Here is an 18693-nt window from a genome sequence, read left to right on the forward strand (position 1 = left end):
ATCTACCTGCCTACCTGCCTACCTACCTACCTACTTTCCTACCTAATTTATTTATTTAATTTATTTAGTGGGTGTGTAGTATATGTATGAGTTCACTTTCATATATGACCCTGTGCTTATGGATGCACCTGCACATGTATGTAGATGTGTGGAGAGGTCAAAGGTCCAAGTTAAATGTCTTCCTCAATAAGTCCATTATTTTCTTTCTAGACAGAGTCTGTCTCACTGAATCTGGAGCTCAATGACTCACTCACTAGGTGAACTGGCTACTGAGCTTTTGGAATCTGTCAGTTTCTACCTTCCTACCTCGTGCTAGCATTGCTGACAGACACTACCATGTCCAACTTTTTACAGGGACACTAGATAGGGTTCTGATCTCAGGTTATCATGTTTGTGGGGCAATCATTTACCAGCTGAGCCATCTCCAGCCCCTTGCTGGTGTATTTTATTCAATAATGTAACTGTGTGGAAAGCAACTAAAGATGACTCTCTTCAGTCCTGTGACAAACTGTATGTCCTCAGAAGAGGACAGCATGCTCTGGGGTGTCAGATGATACCTTCTGTGGGATAAGCTCAGCATAGAGTAAGTGGTATGCTATGATGGTCAGTAGTCCCACCAAAATCCTATGTCTATGTTGGAAAACAGGACCCATAGACAATGCCAAGTAGGGCAAAAGTCTTCCAAAGAAATCACCCCAGACTCACTCAGAGTATTTCCATAGCAAAAGAAATGTCCTGCCTTTTCTCTGTAGTATTAAGAATCCCTTTCAGGGGATTGGGCATTTAGCTCAGTGGTAGAGCACTTACCTAGCAAGCACAAGGCCCTGGTTTTGGTCCTCAGCTCTGGGGAAAAAAAAAAAAAAAAGAAAGAAAAAAAGAATCCTTTTCAGAGCTTATCCCACAGAAGGTATCTGACACCCCAGAGCATGCTGTCCTCTTCTGAGGACATACAGTTTGTCACAGGACTGAGGAGAGTCATCTTTAGTTGTTTTCCACACAGTTACATTATTGAATAAAATACACCAGCAAGGGGCTGGAGATGGCTCAGCTGGTAAATGATTGCCCCACAAACATGATAACCTGAGATCAGAACCCTATCTAGTGTTCCAAATAAGGAAGTTTGCAACAGATTAACAGATTTCCATGGAAAAATATAGATTATAACATAAATTCCTATAGTTACCTATAGCCAACATCCCAGCCCATATTTCCAGGTCTTAATTACATCTTATGTGTTTCTTTTCTCTTTTAGAACATTTCCTCCCCCTGCCCACTCCACACACTTTCAGTGGACTCATGATATATAGAATAGTCAATGAAATTAACCAGGACATAGAGTAGAGTTGACTTTATATTCAATTTTATTAGGAAGCAGAAGCTGTGGGTTAGAGTTCCTCCCTGGATCATTTAAAATTGCCAAGGTCCTGGTTCAAGATAGACCTCCACAATTATTTGGCCAAGTTTTCTTTTTTTTTTCTTTTTCTTTATGTATCATGCTCAGTAGGTTGTTTTTCTGTGGTTTTATAATCTAGCTGAATTAATCCATTGGAAATTCTGGCTCTTTATGAGGAGACTTGGTGTAGAATGCAAGCCTTTGTGCATGGCAGACAAGCATTCTACCATGGAGCTACATACGTACCCCAGTTCTGACGAGTTAAAAGACTGTTCTGGGCCTGGAGAGATGGCTCAGGGTTTGAGAACACTTAATGTGCTTCTGGAGCCTGGCTCACAACTGCCTGGAACTTCAGTTGGAGGGGACATGATGCCCTCTCCTGGTCTCTGAAGGCCCTCATACATAGTCACTGAGACACACAGACACTCGGATACATACATGGCACACATACAGAAAAATAAATCTTAAAAATAGTATTCTTACAAATTAAGAATCATTCTATTTTATAATTGGCATATAATTTTACTACCAAACTATATTAGAAACAATTGTCCTAAAAAACAAACAAACAAAAAAATTGTCCTTATGCTGATTTTAATGAGGAAAAAATTAAGACAACTTTATTTATTTTAGTTTTTTATTGTTCAACAAATTATAATTGTATATAATTATATACATTTGTTCATAAAATGTATATAGGTTACTCATTCATTTAACACAATGTCATATCATAATAAGCATCTGTTGGGTTAATCTGAGATGGTCTAATAAGTGATATATTTCTTATTAAGCAATACAGGTTGTACAAGGTATAATGGAAGATATTTAGAATTACTTAAATAGAATGTGACTTACTGTTTGAGTTAATTCCTCTGTAATTAGATTGATTGAAAAAAAGGAACTTGAATTTGATAGAGGGAATTTCTAGGTTTATTTTCAGGGCAACTGTGTTTACAGTTGGCAATAGATGCAGAAATCATCTTTTGGCAAGCAGTCTAACCATTTGAAAGCCAAGAAATATGCTTACATCCTGCTTTAAGCAGGTGTGTGTGTGAGTGTGTGTATAGGTGTGTGTGCATGCTCGTGTATACATATTTGTGTGCATATGCTAGGCTATATTTTTCTCCATTTGCTTCCTTGAATCTGATTCTAGCCTTCTAAAGACTTTGTAAAAGTTTAAATAGTCTTCCATTTTATTTTTTATATGAATATTGACAGTCCTTATACTTTAGGAGTGTTTATATACAGGCCACAGTGAAAACTCTACATGCTGATTGAATTAAAAACTCCTTACTAATGGATGGAACTTGAAAATATCATTCTGAGTGAGGTAACTCAGTCACAAAAGAACACACATGGTATGTACTCACTGATAAATGGATATTAGCCCAAAAGTTCAGAATATCCAAGATTCAATTCACAGGTCATAGGAAGCCTGGAAGCCTAAGAAGAAGGAGGACCAAGATGTGGATGCTTCAGTGCTTCTTAGAAGCGTGAACAAATTACTCACAGGAGGAAATGCAGAGACAAAGTGTAGAGCAGAGTCTGAAGGAAAGGCCATCCAGAGACTGCCCCACCTGGGGATCCATTCCATGTACAGCCATCAAACCTGTACGCTATTGTGGATGCCTGGAAGTTCTTGCTGATAGAAGCCTGATATGGCTGTATCCTGAGAGGCTCTTCCAGAGCCTGACAAATACAGAGCCTCACAGCCAACTATTGGACTGAGCTCAGGGTTCCCAGATGGAGGAGCTGGAGAAGGGACTGAAGGAACAGGGGGTTTGCAGCCCCATGAAGGGGGCAACAGTGTCAACAGGCCAGACCCCGGGAGCTCCTGGGAACTGGACCACCAACCAAAGAATACACATGGAAGGACCCATGGCGCGGCCACGTATGTGTTAGAGGATGGCCTTGTTGGACATTGGTGGGAGGAGAGGCCCTTGGGTCTGGGGGTGTTCGATGCCCCAATGTAGAGGAATGCCAGGGCTGGAAGACAGGAGTTGGTGGGTGAGTGAAGGAGCATCCTCATAAAGGAAGGGGGATGGGGGAGGGGATAGGTGGTTTCCAGAGGGGAGACCTGGAAAGGGGAAACATTTGAAATTTAAATAAAGAAAATATCCAATTAAAAAAAAAAGAAATGTAGATTCTAACAGCATGGGGGATTCTAACACTGTCCTGCTGTTGTGCTGTTTTAAGACATATTAAAATATAAGGCTGAAAAAAAACCTCCTTGCTATCTGCCCATTCTTCATGCTTTAAGATAAAAATTTCATTTATATTTAAATCCTATATATTCTAGATCTTACCCATTTAATATGCATTTAAGCTGATCATAAAAATATTGTCTATCATATGGAAGGTCTTGTGCTATAAGTGCTGGCTGTACAAAGGCAAAGATGGATCGTATATCTATCAGAAGGGGTAGAGTGTGTACGACTGATCAGTGTGGAGTTCTGAGTATTATGGCAGATATCTGCAAGGCTATAGGCATATGCATGAATAGCTACTTGGTATAGAAATAAAGAAACAGTAAGCTTAGGGAAATGGAATAGATGAATGAATGAGTGAATGAATATATTTTATAAAATCAGATATTGGGTACCATTAATTGTGTAGTCTGCTATGTCTTCTGACTAGTTTCTCCCTTTCTTCAGTACACACAGATCCCTTCCTTGTGTCACTTACTGTTCAGGGACATGTATGCATGCGCCTTCCCATATTGTAAGTCTTGGAAGAAAAGACCTAATTTCAAGTATTAATTTGAACCACCCTCACCTAAAACCACACAGAGTGTATAACTCTGAAGTCCTGTAATGTCTTCTGAATGGAAAAACAACAAAAACCTAGACATGTGAGATTTGAAGGAGGTTTGCATTGCAAAGTGTGATAGACAGGAGAGGAGAGTGCAGTGACTGGAGGTAACATTAGCAAAGGGCTCTCAATCAAATTGAGAACAAGCTGATTTCTAAGCCTTAATTATCCTTTAATATGTACAACTTCCATCAGAATGCATTCTTTTGTGTAGTGCATGTGCACGCATGTGTGTGCATGTGTGTAGATCAAGTGTGTCAGATGCTTTCCTAACTCTCCACTTTATTAATTTATTGATTGATTGACAAAGTCTCTTAGGAGATAACTGAATTTACAACCCTGTCTAGCTAGCAAGCTCAAGTTATCCTTTTGTCTTCATGTCCCCAGCATTTGGAATTACCGGTACCTGACATCACATCTTGCCTTTTATGTCCTTTCTGGAGATTTGAATTCAGCTCACGCTTGTGCAGAAAGCTTACTGCCACTTGAACCATGTCTCCAGGGCCATCCCTACCTTCCCTCTCTCTCTCCTCCTCTTCATTCCTCCTCCAAATTTTATATTTATATTATTTATATTTATATTATATTGTTTACTTCAACACCAGACACACTTCTTGCACAAAAGAACCGTTAAAAATCAGCAGAGACACCTCTTGTGAGGCTATGCTAGTGTCTGGCAAACACAGAAGTGGATGCTCACAGTCAGCTATTGGATGGAACACAGGGCTCCAATGGAGGATCTAGAGAAAGTACCCTAGGAGCTGAAGAGGTCTGCAACCCCATAGGTGGAACAACAATATGACCTGACCAGTACCCCCAGAGCTCATCTAGCTGTATATGTAGCAGAAGATGGCCTAGTCGGCCATCATTGGGAAGAGAGGCCCCTTGGTTTGGCAAACTTTATATGCCCCAGTACAGGGGAACACCAGGGCTAAGAAGTGGGAGTGGGTGGGTAGGGGAGCTGGGGGGGTGGGTATAGGGGACTTTCGGGATAGCATTTGAAATGTAAATGAAGAAAATACCTAATAAAAAATTGGAAAAAAATCATGGGAGACTTAAATCAAAACACCAAATGAGATGAGAGTGTCATTCAATGGTTATTAATTGATAAATGTGGGTACACTGTGCCCTAGAGGTAAAGGTCCTAACAGGCAAAGGTCCTTCCTGCCAATTCCTGACAACTAGAGTCCCATACCCAGATTCTACATGGTAGAAGAGAGAACCAATCCATGCAAGGTGTCCTTTGACGGTGACAAGTGTGTGGTGGCATATGCAAATTCAGAACTATATACAATAAGTAAATAAATGTAAAGCAGAAAGGACTAATCCTTTTTCTTACATTCCCAAATGGAAAGTGTGCAATCAACTTTAGGTTGACTCCAGGTCTTATTCATGGAACTCTTACTTATAATTCCTGAATTAAAACCTTCCCTGTTGTTTTCATGTTAAATATATTTTATATGTATACTTTCATAACAAATCAAAGTGAGTGATAGTTATAGGAATTTTCATTGTCTTTTAAAATACTTATTATATAACCAAGGAACATAAAGTGACTAGTCTCAGCAGAATACAACTCAAAGTTGTGCAAAAAACGGGAAGCATAAACTTGGATGATTAAAAAAGTATAGACACTCTGCCATTTCAAAAATTTCAAAGGTCTCTTCTAAAAGGTTAACTAAAAGGAGGTCACAATTATTTTCTAATAGAGATATTCCTTGCAACTGCAAGAATTCTAGAAAAAAATCAAAAGCTTTTAGTTCATTGACAAGTATTTCTCTATTTTTCTTTCTTGCTTTTATTCACACTTCACTAAAATATAATGAAATTATTTTTCTCGAGTCCCTTTCTTCCCACCAACTCTGTCCGTGCCCACCTATCATTCCCTCTCAAACTCCTCCTTCATTATTGTTAGACACACATATGTATAAGTATACAGATACAAGCTGCTCAGTCCATTCAGTGTTGCATGTACACGATGGCAAAGATGATCACACGATATTGAATAACTAATTAGGGATTTCCTCGGTGGAGGAAAACTACATTTCCTTCTGTCATTCCATTTTTTTTTTAAGCTGAGGCTGAAATTTGTTAGATTATCAGGTAGATGTTGTAAATAGCTAGACATTCTCAATTGATTCTCTAATACTTCGGGATCTGGGAGAATTTACTTCTGTCTTTCTAGCTAAGCATTAATAGTACATAAGTTAGGTAAGATTTAGAGGTGGAAAATATGGGCAACAGATAGAACCATGGACGTGTAAAGATGCAAGGCAGTGGTAGACTTTGGAATCATTGTGGAAAAGTAAGTGAACTCCACCATTTTAGTCCAATGATTCATCTTCTGCCCAAGGTTGAAGCTCAGCCTTGCATATTCAAGGAATGACAAGATATGTGGTCCTTCAGGAAGACAAGTAATGTTGTGTCATGGCAACCCTTGGCTATCAATATGAGTGGCTCTGGAATCAACTTAAAGGTAGTCTGATGGCACTTCTTTGAGGAACTTTCTTGATGGGATTTTTTGATATGAGCAGACCCACCCTAAGTTTCGGTGGTGCATGTAAGAAGTAAACCTTTGCTTATTTTCTGCCTCCCTTTATGCTTGAAAGCAAGTCTTTCTACCCTGATGCTGCCTCTGTTCCATTCTTCTGACAATATTAGAACAAGCTTCTTCAGCTGTGATAAAACATTAATACCATAAGTAACTTGGGGAAGAAAAGGTTTATAGTTTACATATAGTTTATATAGCTATTATCAGGGGAAGCCAAGGCAGGAATCTGGAGACAGGAACTGAAGCACAGGCTGCACTGGCTTGCTCCACCTGGCTTTCTCAGTTTGTTTTCTTACACAACCCATCTCCATAATTAATCATAAAGAAATTGGCCTCCTAAAGACCAGCAGAGTCCATTGGAGGCAGTTCCTCAATTGGGAATCCGTTTAAGCAGATATGTTCAAGTTTGTGTCAAGTTGACAAAAATCAGACCAAACCAAACCACCACCACCACCACCACCACCACCACCACCACCACCCTTTAAGTAGGACAGAGCTAAACAATGGATAAACTCAAGATATGATAAACTAGAATTTGTGTATTATTTTAAAGCATCCAAGTGTTCAATGAAGTTCTAAAGTAAAGAAAGAAAACAGTTCATATTTTATTAAGAAAATGCTTCTGACAAAGTTCGGAGCAGAGCCTGAAGGAACGAGCATCCAGAGACTGACCCACTTGGGGATCCATCCCATAAACAACCAAGAAACCCAGACACTAGGCAGATGCCAACAAGAGCCTGCTGACAGAAACCTGCCATAGCTGTCTCCTGCAAGGCTCTGCCAGTCCTTGCAAATACAGAAGTGGATGCTCATGGTCATCTATTGGACAGAGCACAAGGTCCCCAATGAAGGAGCTAGAGAAAGTACCCAGGGAGCTGAAGTGGTCTGAAGCCCCATAGGAGAAACATCAATATGAACTAACCAGTACCCCCAGAGCTCCTTGGAACTATACCACCAATCAAAGAAAACACATGGTGGAACTTGTGGCTCTAGCTATATATGTAGCAGAGGATGGCCTAGTTGGTCATCAATGGAAGGAGAGGCCCTTGGTCCTGTGAAGGCTCTATACCCCAGTATACAGAAATGCCAGGACCAGGAATGAGAGAGGGTGGGTTGGGGAGCAGGGGGAGGGGAGAGGGGATAGGGGATTTTCGGAGGGGAAATTAGGAAAGGGGATAACATTTGAAATGTAAATAAAGAAAATACTTAAAAAATGGGAAAAAAAGAGAAAATGCTTGTGGTAGTATTATGCAACTGAGGAGAGTCTAATAAAATGAAGAGGAGCTCATCATAGGGGGATTATAAAGGAATGGTGTGGGACTGAAAAAAGATGAAATATTATGAATAAATCATAGGGCTTAATGGCAGGGTCACATTTTGTGTAGACTCACGGTGTTGGGTGCTGGAAAATGACAGTAACTAGGCAGAAGAGATAACATTAACAGTTTCTAGTTTTAGAGAGAGGTTGGCCAAGAAAGACTGCACTAAAACTGGAAGAGGAGGAGACTGTTTCTGGTTTAAAGCATTTACAGATACATTGTTTCACTTTAACTGGCATGGGATGCACCACTGTTTCTAGGTTGAAAGACTCCGGAATGTAAAGATATACACAGTATCATACTTTACTGTTTTCCGTCTAGCACTTGCCATCTACTTTCAAAAGAGTGCTGAGTCTGCATGGCATCTGCCCAGGGATTCAATACAGCTAAGGATGAAGTAGATAGAAAGGCTTTTCAATACCTCAAAAGTTACAGGAAACCTAATGGTGGTAGGGATTGGCCAAGTGGAGAAAGACGAGTGCATTGAGCACATGCATGGAACAGAATTGTATCAATCAAACAAACATTCTGAGGCAAGAAGTAAAAAACAAACAAACAACACAGAGCAGAAGATGATGTAAGTCTTCAGTGAAGATGAGGCAAGTCACGCTTAGGACACTGGCGTTAAGCACTGGCATCCCAACATACAGAATGAGCTCTGAATGGTTCTGACAGGCGCGGGGCAAAGCTCCTTAGTGGGGCTTATCTCATGAACTCAATCAGTATTTCTCTTGTTCAGTTCAGATCTGAACTGCAATAAGACACCCGGCTGAAAGGAAGTAGACAGGTGCTGCCCTGGAATCTCAGTTTACTCTTATTAAAAGAGACAAGTACTTTCAAAGGACAGGGAGGTAAAATGATACAGAGAGGTGTGACATTTGAGATGAGCGTTCGAATAAGCCTGAGTCGAACGTACAACCTTCTGTATTTTTTAACATCCCATTTCCTTTTGAGGTAGCATTGAAAAGGAAAAAATATAAATAGTAAGTAACTAGAATAGGTATTATTTATAAATGGAAGTGGTCATTAGTGTGAATTTAAATATGTGAATAGAAGAAAATAATCTATTTTGGTCTTGATTGCTGTATATTTTTGCAGGATATATATTTACATATGTATATGTATACATACATATGCACACATTTGTATATCCATATCTATGGAGATAGGTGAAAAGAAAGCATTAAACATTTATATATACTTAATAATGCTTTGGATGTAGTTCTCAAATAATTTATTGAATTAAGTTTTACCACATTTATATTTTGACTCCTAGTCCTTAAAAATGCATAGTTGTTAAATAATGGTATGGTGGAGGGCTTAGAAAAGAGTATGTTCTTGTATTTTAAAAGAAAATACAGCATACATTGAAACAACCATCAAGAGGTCTGAGGTTTATGCTCACTTAACAGTAATTATATGTATCTTAATAAATATGTATATAATAATAGACATTTAAAAGATCATTTTCTCCTTCACGATTACAGGATTTACAAAAATTGGCACTGACCAGAAATCATAAAGAAAACTTTCTAAATGCTGAGGGAAAAAATGAAAGAGCTTTAAAAATTCATTAATTTGAGCCACTACAGGATTATTGTATTTACAGTAAATGAAGTTCAAACATGTAATTTTTATTTCTAAGTAAATTTATCCACAATCTTTGGGAAGTAAATTCTACAACATCTGTGAAAATAAATATAGTCTTAGTCTTAACTGTAGAAAAAATAATTTTCTAGGTACTAAATTCTGTCCACTTTCCCTCAAATATAATTAAGTACCAGCCCCTTCTCCACATTTTTAATTTAATGAAGTAGGAAAACCGATTTTAACTATTAGTGGGATGGTTTTAACTGTTTTTTTTTTTTTTATTTCTGGATTCAGAAAGATTTGGCCTGGCGCTGACAGAGCCACTGGGTTTTATGGGACAATCCACCTGAAAACAACCAACCAATCAACCTCCAAAAAGCCAAAAACAAGAAACCTGAGGAAAAACTGCTTCAGAGGAAAGCATCGATTTTCGAACTTAAAAAAAAAAAAAAAAAAGACTGCCCCCACAAAACTCAAAACACAGATTCCGACTTCCCCCCTCAGTTCTGCCCGAGGGAAGGCCGGAGACGCATAGAACAGCTGATGTTTCTGTCTTCAAAACAGCGCTAAACCTCGGTGTAACGGTCAGGAGCGCTAAGGGCTTGGACACTCACTGGTGGAGGTGGGACTACGGGGGCGTGTCGGGGGCGTGACCAGGGCGGGGCGAGACCTGGATTGCCTAAGTCTGGCCTCGAGGGGCGTGGTGGAGGTGTGACAAGGGCTGGTGCGGGGGTTGGGGGGAGGGGTTGGGCGGGGCGGAGCCTGCTCGCGCCCTTTAAAAGGCCGGAGCGAGGCGGGAATCTCCGACAGATGCTCCTGGTAGGCGCTCATGTCTCTGTCGCGCCCCGCGTGGCCTGCAGGGCCTGCCTGGCCTGTCTCCTCAGAACCGCCTCCTGAGGACCCCGCTGCGGCGTCCCCCAGCAGCAAGCGGCGGCGTCTGAAGGAGCCTGACGGCGGAGTCTCTGAGGCGGGATGGCCGCTGCTTGTGGTGCCTCGCTTGTCTGAGGTAGAAAAAGTCTGGGAGTGGTCGCTCAGACCCTTCACAGCGTTCCTCATTCCAAAGAGCCCGGGGAGCTCAGCCGGTGGGAAGCAGTCGTGTGACCTGGGATGTCGGGACAGAACATTCCAGGCGCACAGCTGTTGGCAGTCTGGAATCTTAGGTTGTTCTAGGGCTCCAAGAAGGTCTTGTGAAGCAGGACTGCAGGACAGGGAGGTTCAGGGGGTGCGCCTTGGTGACCAAGCAGAAGTGAGTCATGCTCCACCCAATAGCCCCATGCCCTATGTCCAAGGAGTCAAACAGGAGCCTGAAGAACTTCCTGAGAAGGAAACTATTCTGAAAGAAAAGAATTCTGTGAGAGAGCCAGGAAACCCATTTCTAGATGTACCATTTTCTGAGGAAACTAAGTCAGCATTACATGAAATTAAAGACAGATGTAAAGTTGACAGTGTTATAACCTCTGAGAAAAAAGAAAACGTTTCATCGTCTACACTAAAAATATCAAAATTTCAAAACCAGGCCTGCTTGGAAAGTGCCAAACCTAGCTATTTTAGAGATAGCAACACAAAAAATTTCTTTGAGTTTCCAAGGGATTTAAATAGCAACATGTCCTTTGTCTATTTAAAGGAAACAGCAAAGAAAAAAAATGACAAAATTGTGGCATATGTTAGGGATTTCACAAACATTTTCTCGTCCCAAAATAGACCGAATGCTAAGAAACAAAAGTTACAGGATGATAAAAAAAATGTATATGTGGAAAATGATTTTTCTGACTATTCTGAAAGTTACCACCAGTCACTCACCATTGAAGGGAAAATAGACTTGATCAATTTAAACTACTATAGGCACAGTAGTATTGAGTGTGATGTAAGAGACTCTAAAAAGAATTTCACTCTAACACTAGAAGTTGCAAATTGCGAGGGAACAGAAAGGAATCAAGAGTATTACATACCTACCAGACAAGAATTTCAAAACTTGGACTGTGACAGATCTATTTTGAAAATAAAAAAGGAAAATTGTTGGAGAATAAAAAAAATTAGGATTATTTGTGAGAATAATATGATTCTGGAAAACAATATAGTTTCTTTGCATGATAACTTTGATTCTTTCATAAGAAAGAAAGAAAAGAAGAAAGATGATAGGGAATCAGAAGAGGGATGCATTTTCAAATATATAGTGAATTTGAATTATTTGAAAAATATTAAAAAGGAAAGATATATTGTGTATCTAACAAAGATGTTAACTTCTTTAAGACTGTTAGAATGTAATACAAAATCTACAGCAAAGAAAAGGAAACTATTTAAAACGGAACATGTTCTTCAACGGGTTAAGAAACAAAACATCAATTCTCTTACTATGACAACTAAAATTTTTCTAATTTACAAACTATGTGAAAATGTTCCCCCTTTAATGGGTTTTGATAACACGGAAGAACTTTCTTTGACAAAAGAATCTAGTTATGAGAGTACAAGATGTGCCAAACTACTACTAAATATGAAAAATTTGGATTATTATAGTTTTGGTATTGATGGCACACATGTGGAGTCTGATCCTCTATTTATACAGAATAACTGTGGACATATTAATGAAAAATATTATGAGAGTAGTATGTATAATCAAGATTTAGATACTGTAAGAAAATGGAAGCATAAGACCATTCACTTTATTTTTAAGTCGATATTTGAAGATGTCTTTAATGTTAGACAACTGTGCACATTGTTAAGCCAAAATACATCACACAGTGACCAGATTAATGCTATGGCGATAACTCTGAAGATCAGCTTGGAGAATCTGTTAAGTGAAACAGAAGGGAAAATATATGATTTTGTTTTGAAGAGAGAAATGAAGGTCACAAAAAGTTCAAGTAGTTTTCAAGCCCATAACGCTATTGACACTGAGAAGGAAGAGGATAGTTTTCCCACAATGGACGGAATGTCTTCAGTGCAGTCAGCTTCGCTAGTGAGTAAGAGCATAAATATGGAAGAAACTAAATCTCTTAATCAAAATAATAGAACTAGCACAAAAGAGGATGGAGGTATTTTGCAAGAAAGTGAGTTAGCTAATTCAAAGCATTTTCATCCAAAGAATGAGTCTGCATTATATGCTAATCATCAATTTGAAAGTGACTCAAGTGGGGAGAACAATGAATGTTTTCAGGGTTTAACTGCTACATGTTTATCAACAGAAACTCTGCCAATAGCAGAAGAGTTTGAGATGAAGAGCAAATTTGATTTAGTACTTGAAGAACTTCGAATGTTTCATGAAATTAGTAAGGAAAATGAAATTCCAAGTACCAGGATGACAAACAATAGGAAAGAAAATTACTTTGGAGAAAGTAATGATGTTAAAGAGGCAAGAATGGAGATAGGAAAAAAACTGGAAATGGTTGAAACCAACACAAGAAATGCACCTTTTTTGTCCTGTGATGTGAAGGCAGGTCTCAACAAACATAAAAGGCACCAAAGTTTATTTAACTGGAAAATGCTACCTACTCATGGAGGACAGGCAGTTCCCAATGAGTGTTGGCCAAGATCAGAGGAACGATCACTCCATTCTACTCCTGAGGAAGGTATGCTATTTACATTTTATTTCTTTTGTGTTTTTGTTTTTGTTTTTTTGAGACAACTTCTATGCAGTTTTGGTTGTCCTGGAACTTGCTCTGTAGACCAGGCTGGATTCAAACTCATAGAGATCCATCTGCCTCTGGTTCCTATGTGCTGTGATTAAAGGCATGCACAACCATTGCCTGGCTTATAATTTTTTATTCATGATAAAAAGTCACTTTTTTTCTCCTGAGTAAGAAATATATAATTTTGGTAACAAATAAAATAGAAAAGACTGTTCATTAATGTACACTATTTCCTACAAAGATCTATTAAAATGTTAGACAATAAACTGAAGCTGAAGGAAACAAATTACTTAAATAGAGAAAGCTCAGGAGTCTTATTTAAGTTTTCTAAATATTAGGAGTCAATCGAAGGCAGAATTTATAAAAAACATAGTTTGTCAATGTTGTTAACATTTATAGACAAGTCACTTTCTCTAGACAGAGCTTTAACCATCTAGTCAATACAGTGTCATAAGTGAGTTATAATATGTTAATGTTTATTTTCAGATTATAAGAAACATTTACCTAAAAGCCCTACTTTTTCCCCTGATGAATATAAAAATGAAACTTTATTGAAGGGAGGTAAGATCTTTTGTTATTTTCTGGAGTATGTTTTAAGATGGCTGCCATATTGTTTGAGCATGGTGAAACTACCTTGGTTGGTAAACAAATACAAAATTTCATAATTTAAAAAATATCAAGAAGTTACTAATTACAATATGTTTAGATTGGCTAAATATGAGAATAATACTGGAAGGTGTCCTCTGAACAGTATGCTTAAACATTATAGTTATGTATGACAATAATCTAAATGATGTGTTATTAATGTGTGATTTGTTGTGTATGTACTATATTAGTTGACAAAAATCAAACAAAGGAGAATCCCAAATGGATTCCCATTTTCGAAATGTCATTCCTATTATGTTCTATACTTTTTTACCTTTATGGATCTTCTAATGTAGATATTTTATAAATATAAACAATATACTAATACTAATCTGGATATTATAACTCATACCTTAATCTTAGCACAAGGGAGGTGTTGACAGGAGAATCTGGTACAGGTTTGAGACCAGAAACCAAGGCCCAAATACTCTAGTAATTATTTATTATTATTTTGGTATTAATATGATTTTTGAACATGATTATTATACTTATTTTTATTCTTAATTGCTGTTACAGAGAACAACAAAAGCAAAATTAAGCAGTTGCCAATAATCCTTATCTAAGAAGTTTTGAAATAAGAATAAAGCAAAATCTAATATTTATTCTAACTTGTACAAATGTGTATAGATAAGGATAGGAAGAATGCAATTTCATTTTGTCTTTCCTTTTGTCTCTTTCCCTTTGTCTTAAAGGATGATGAATTGACCTTAATGGTTAATTGATGCCTTTGGGAGCTTAAAAGTATACAGGCAGTGTCTTATTTCCTGAAAACAGGTGATGACAGAGGTACTGATATTCCATGAGTCTAAAAAGTTAGGCTGGACAAAAAGACAGGGAACACCTGGCTTTAGGAATCTATTTTGATGTAGAATAGGAGGAGAAGGAACACACATCTACATTGTTGCCTGCTATGTGGCAGCTGCCAGCTCACCAGGTATTTTATATGTCCTTTAGGCCACTGTTATTTTGACTGTAATGTGCTCTGGCTCTCTCTCTCTCTCTCCCTCTCTCTCTCTCCCTCTCTCTCTCTTTTTCTTTTTTTCCTGGGTATTTATTTCATTTACATATCCAATGCTATCCCAAAAGTCCCCCACATGCTCCCCCCCACTCCCCCACCCACCCACTCCCACTTCTTGGCCCTGTCGTTCCCCTGTACTGAGGCATATGAAGTTTGCATGACCAATGGGCCTCTCTTTCCACTGCCATATCTGGGGATCCATCCCATAATCAGCTTCCAAACGCTGACACCATTGCATACACTAGCAAGATTTTGCTGAAAGGACCCAGATATAGCTGTCTCTTGTGAGACTATGCTGGGGCCTGGCAAACACAGAAGTGGATGCTCACAGTCAGCTATTGGATGGGTCACAGGGCTCCCAATGGAGGATCTAGAGAAAGTACCCAAGGAGCTGAAGGGATCTGCAATCCTATAGGTGGAACAACAATATGAGCTCTGGCTCTCTTGAAGATCTTGTGAAAGGATTCTGTTTCACTGTAATCAAGTTCTAGGATTCTGCATTTTTAACAATTTCCTAGAAGGCACAGATGTTGTTAGCCTGTTGACCAAACCCTTAGTAATCCTGGCTGTCCAGGAACTCATTCTGTAGATCAGACTGGCCTTGAACTCAGAAATTCACCTGCCTCTGCCTCCCCAGTCCTGGGATTAAAGGCAAGCACCACTATGCCCAGCTAATCATGACATATTTTTAAATACTGACTTTAAGAGCAATTCCACAAAGCATTCTGGAATGCTTAGATTTGTTAAAAACTGTGAACAATAAATTAATCAAGCATATAACAATAAGAAAGGGACTGAGATTTATTTTACAAAGGGATATAGTTTCAACACATAGCTTAATGAGGGAGGTCATTATTTTACAAAGACCTAATATTGGTGGAAATTAGTGTAATAATTTACTACCCACTGTAAAACTACCACAAGTCACTATTATATTAAAATATAAAAGAGGAAAGCATAGTTTGAAAAAGAATTCAAATAGATGCTTAATTTTGCTCATTCTGAAATTATCTTTTAATGAAGTTAATTTTATATAAATTACTAAAACTGTTTAATATATTAACAAATATACTAACATCAGCATGACCCAATAATTTGTCTGAGTTGAGTATCTCTTTACAGTTAAAAGATTTCTAAAACTCTAGTAATAAAACTTTTGCTTATCATTAAATTTTTGATTTTAATGCTAAATCGAGTATTAAAATGCATTTATAGCTTTTGGAGGGCTACCTTATTTTTTCAGGAACATTATTTTTATATAGTTTAAATTTGAATCTGTTTCATCAGTGTTTATATAGCTATATGTAAGTTGTTCAACTTGAAGTCATGTTGTTCAGTTTTGTTAGATTTAACAATGGCTTGATGACAGTGGCCTTACTATAATGTAGTATCAAAGTCGTACTAAGTCACTAAAGCCAAACTTACCAGCTTTACAATTATGCTCTATAGTTTATGTGGAAAAAAAACCCTCTTAGTGGTAATACAATATATCTGCCTGTCTAAACTAACTGTTCTAGGGAGAAATATAGCTCTTGGAAACAACTGAATTTCTTGGAAAGTAATGTAATGTGATGTCAAATAAAACTAAAAATCAGAGTAACCCATAGCTATAATTATACTTGTGTTTTATTAAATAAAAATCTCCTTTAGAAACCAAATACAACTACTGACATCATGGCAGAGTTGCTTCCCTTAAAACTGGAGAGTGACATGCATAAAGCATAGTATCAAGTTCACTTAAATATTAATTAGGTTTTGGTTTTATTATTCTTTTGTCAGATTTCTTGACTGGAATATTGGTTTTATGTAAGTGTTATATACTTTGGAAAAGTTTCTTATTTTTCTTGTATTTGCCTTTCTATACTTTAGAACTGGATGTAATAAGATTAAGAACAATAATGCATTTAAAGTGATTGTTATGAAAATTCTTGATTAGAAAATTCTTGATTATCATGATTAGAATAAGGACTTTTAAGCATATTGGTAATTTTTGCCTCAGTCTATAAATTATGTTGTCCTCTTTGCAGGCAGTCATTTTTCGCATGGGATTTCCAGAGTACAGCCTCTTAAGACATGCAGTCGTCCAATTAGGGTTGGCTTGTCAAGAAGAGCTAGGCTGAAACAGCTTCATCCTTACCTGAAATGAATGAGTTGTAAGGACTTACAAGAAGCTTCTGGACTTTACCAGTTCAGCATGTCTAGGAATGATTTACTTGTTGCTTTGTATAAGTGTTTTCCTCCAGCTGCAGATTTTGTGTTGTATTTTTTTAAGTGTAGAGAGGTTCTTTTCTGTATAAATTATTTAATTACCTTGAAAGGAAAACTTTTACTGCTATTTCATGTCATATGATCAAGATACACATTAAAGTATTTTTATGATCATATAAACCATTTCAGCTTCTTAGTTTTCATGACATATGTATGTAATTCCTTTGTAGAGAAAAATCTATAACTTTGACTACTTCCTGAAAGTATCTGTGGCTTATCAAAGGGTAATGCATCTATGTTCTAACACACTCTCTACGTTTTGGCAGATATATAGAGCCTTCCTTCCTTCCTTCCTTCCTTCCTTCCTTCCTTCCTTCCTTCCTTCCTTCCTTCCTTCCTCCCTCCCTCCCTCCCTCCCTCCCTCCCTCCCTCCCTCCCTCCCTCCCTCCCTTCCTTCCTTCCTTCCTTCCTTCCTTCCTTCCTTCCATCCCCCTTCTCTCCTTTCCCCTTCCCCCCTCCTTCCCTCCCTCCCTCCTTCCCTTCCTCCCTCCCTCCCTCCTTCCCTTCCTCCCTCCCTCCCTCCCTCCCTCCCTCCCTCCCTCCCTCCCCCTCCCTCCATGCAGCCCTTCCTTCTTCCCTTTACATGGCATATCTGTCTAGTAGCTCAGGCTGATCTCCCGTTCCCTATGAAGCTGAGGCTGATGACCTTGAGATTTTTGTTTCTCTTGCCTCCTTGTGCTGTAGCTTCCTGTGCTTGATATTTGTAAAGAAATATATAGTATACATATTTTTAAGTAACAATCAAAAGAATAAAGCATATTTAAAAATACTAGACAGATAAATAATATTGACATACTGTGGTGGCTTAAACAGGAATGGCACCAGTAGGCTCATATATTGGAAGGCTTGGTCACTAAGGAGTGTTGCTACTTGACAGGAATTAGGAGGTGTGGCCTTGTTGGAGTAGGTGTGGGTTTGTTGAAGGAAATGTGTCACTGTAGGTGGGCTTTATGGTTTGAAACGATCAAGTCCATAGTTCTAGTACTCTCTTCTTACTGCCTGGGATCTTCATGTAGAAACTCTCATGTCTGCTTGCTTGATGCCATGCTTCTCACCATGACATTCACAGACTAAACCTCTGAACTGTAACCTAGCTCCAGTTAAATGTTTTCTTTTATAAGAGTTTATAAGAATTGGTGTAGCCATTGTGTCTCCTCACAGTAATAGAACACTAGGACACATAGAAAAAAATTAAGAAAAAAAAAAAAGAAGTATTAAGAAAACATAAGAGGAGCAAACAAGGCCAGGGTTACCTCAGTATATTTTGCAGTTGCATCAACAAGTAAGCCTAAATGCATCAATTAGCAATATAAATGTGGCTGGTTAAAATGATCATCAGTAAATGTTTTAGATACACTAAGTTCAAACCCAAACGTTGCCTCTATTCATTAAGTTCCATCCTTTAGCAAACACTTTCCAACTCCAGCGCCCTGCTGTAATCCCTCCACCCACTCTCAGCTGAAGAACCCAGC

The 18693-nt window shown here is 38.3% G+C and overlaps 1 protein-coding gene across 3 annotated transcripts; it reads left to right on the forward strand.

Moving 5' to 3' along the window:
- The first annotated feature begins 10437 nt into the window (after positions 1-10437).
- Rad51ap2 (RAD51 associated protein 2) lies at positions 10438-17568 on the forward strand. 3 transcript variants are annotated; one of them, XM_030246640.1, is made up of 4 exons: positions 10438-10670; positions 13095-13230; positions 13777-13851; positions 16981-17568. In XM_030246640.1, the coding sequence occupies exons 1-4, from the start codon at positions 10494-10496 to the stop codon at positions 17097-17099; spliced, it is 507 nt and encodes a 168-aa protein (XP_030102500.1). In that variant the 5' UTR covers positions 10438-10493; the 3' UTR covers positions 17100-17568. The 3 variants fall into 3 exon arrangements, with proteins under 3 accessions (XP_030102500.1, NP_001104588.1, XP_030102499.1); XM_030246639.1 differs by having other exon boundaries at positions 10603-10670; positions 12847-13230; NM_001111118.2 differs by having other exon boundaries at positions 10470-13230; positions 16981-17343.
- The last annotated feature ends 1125 nt before the right edge of the window (positions 17569-18693 follow it).

Source organism: Mus musculus, chromosome 12, assembly GCF_000001635.26.
Source record: "Mus musculus strain C57BL/6J chromosome 12, GRCm38.p6 C57BL/6J".
Classification (NCBI taxonomy): Eukaryota; Metazoa; Chordata; class Mammalia; order Rodentia; family Muridae; genus Mus; species Mus musculus.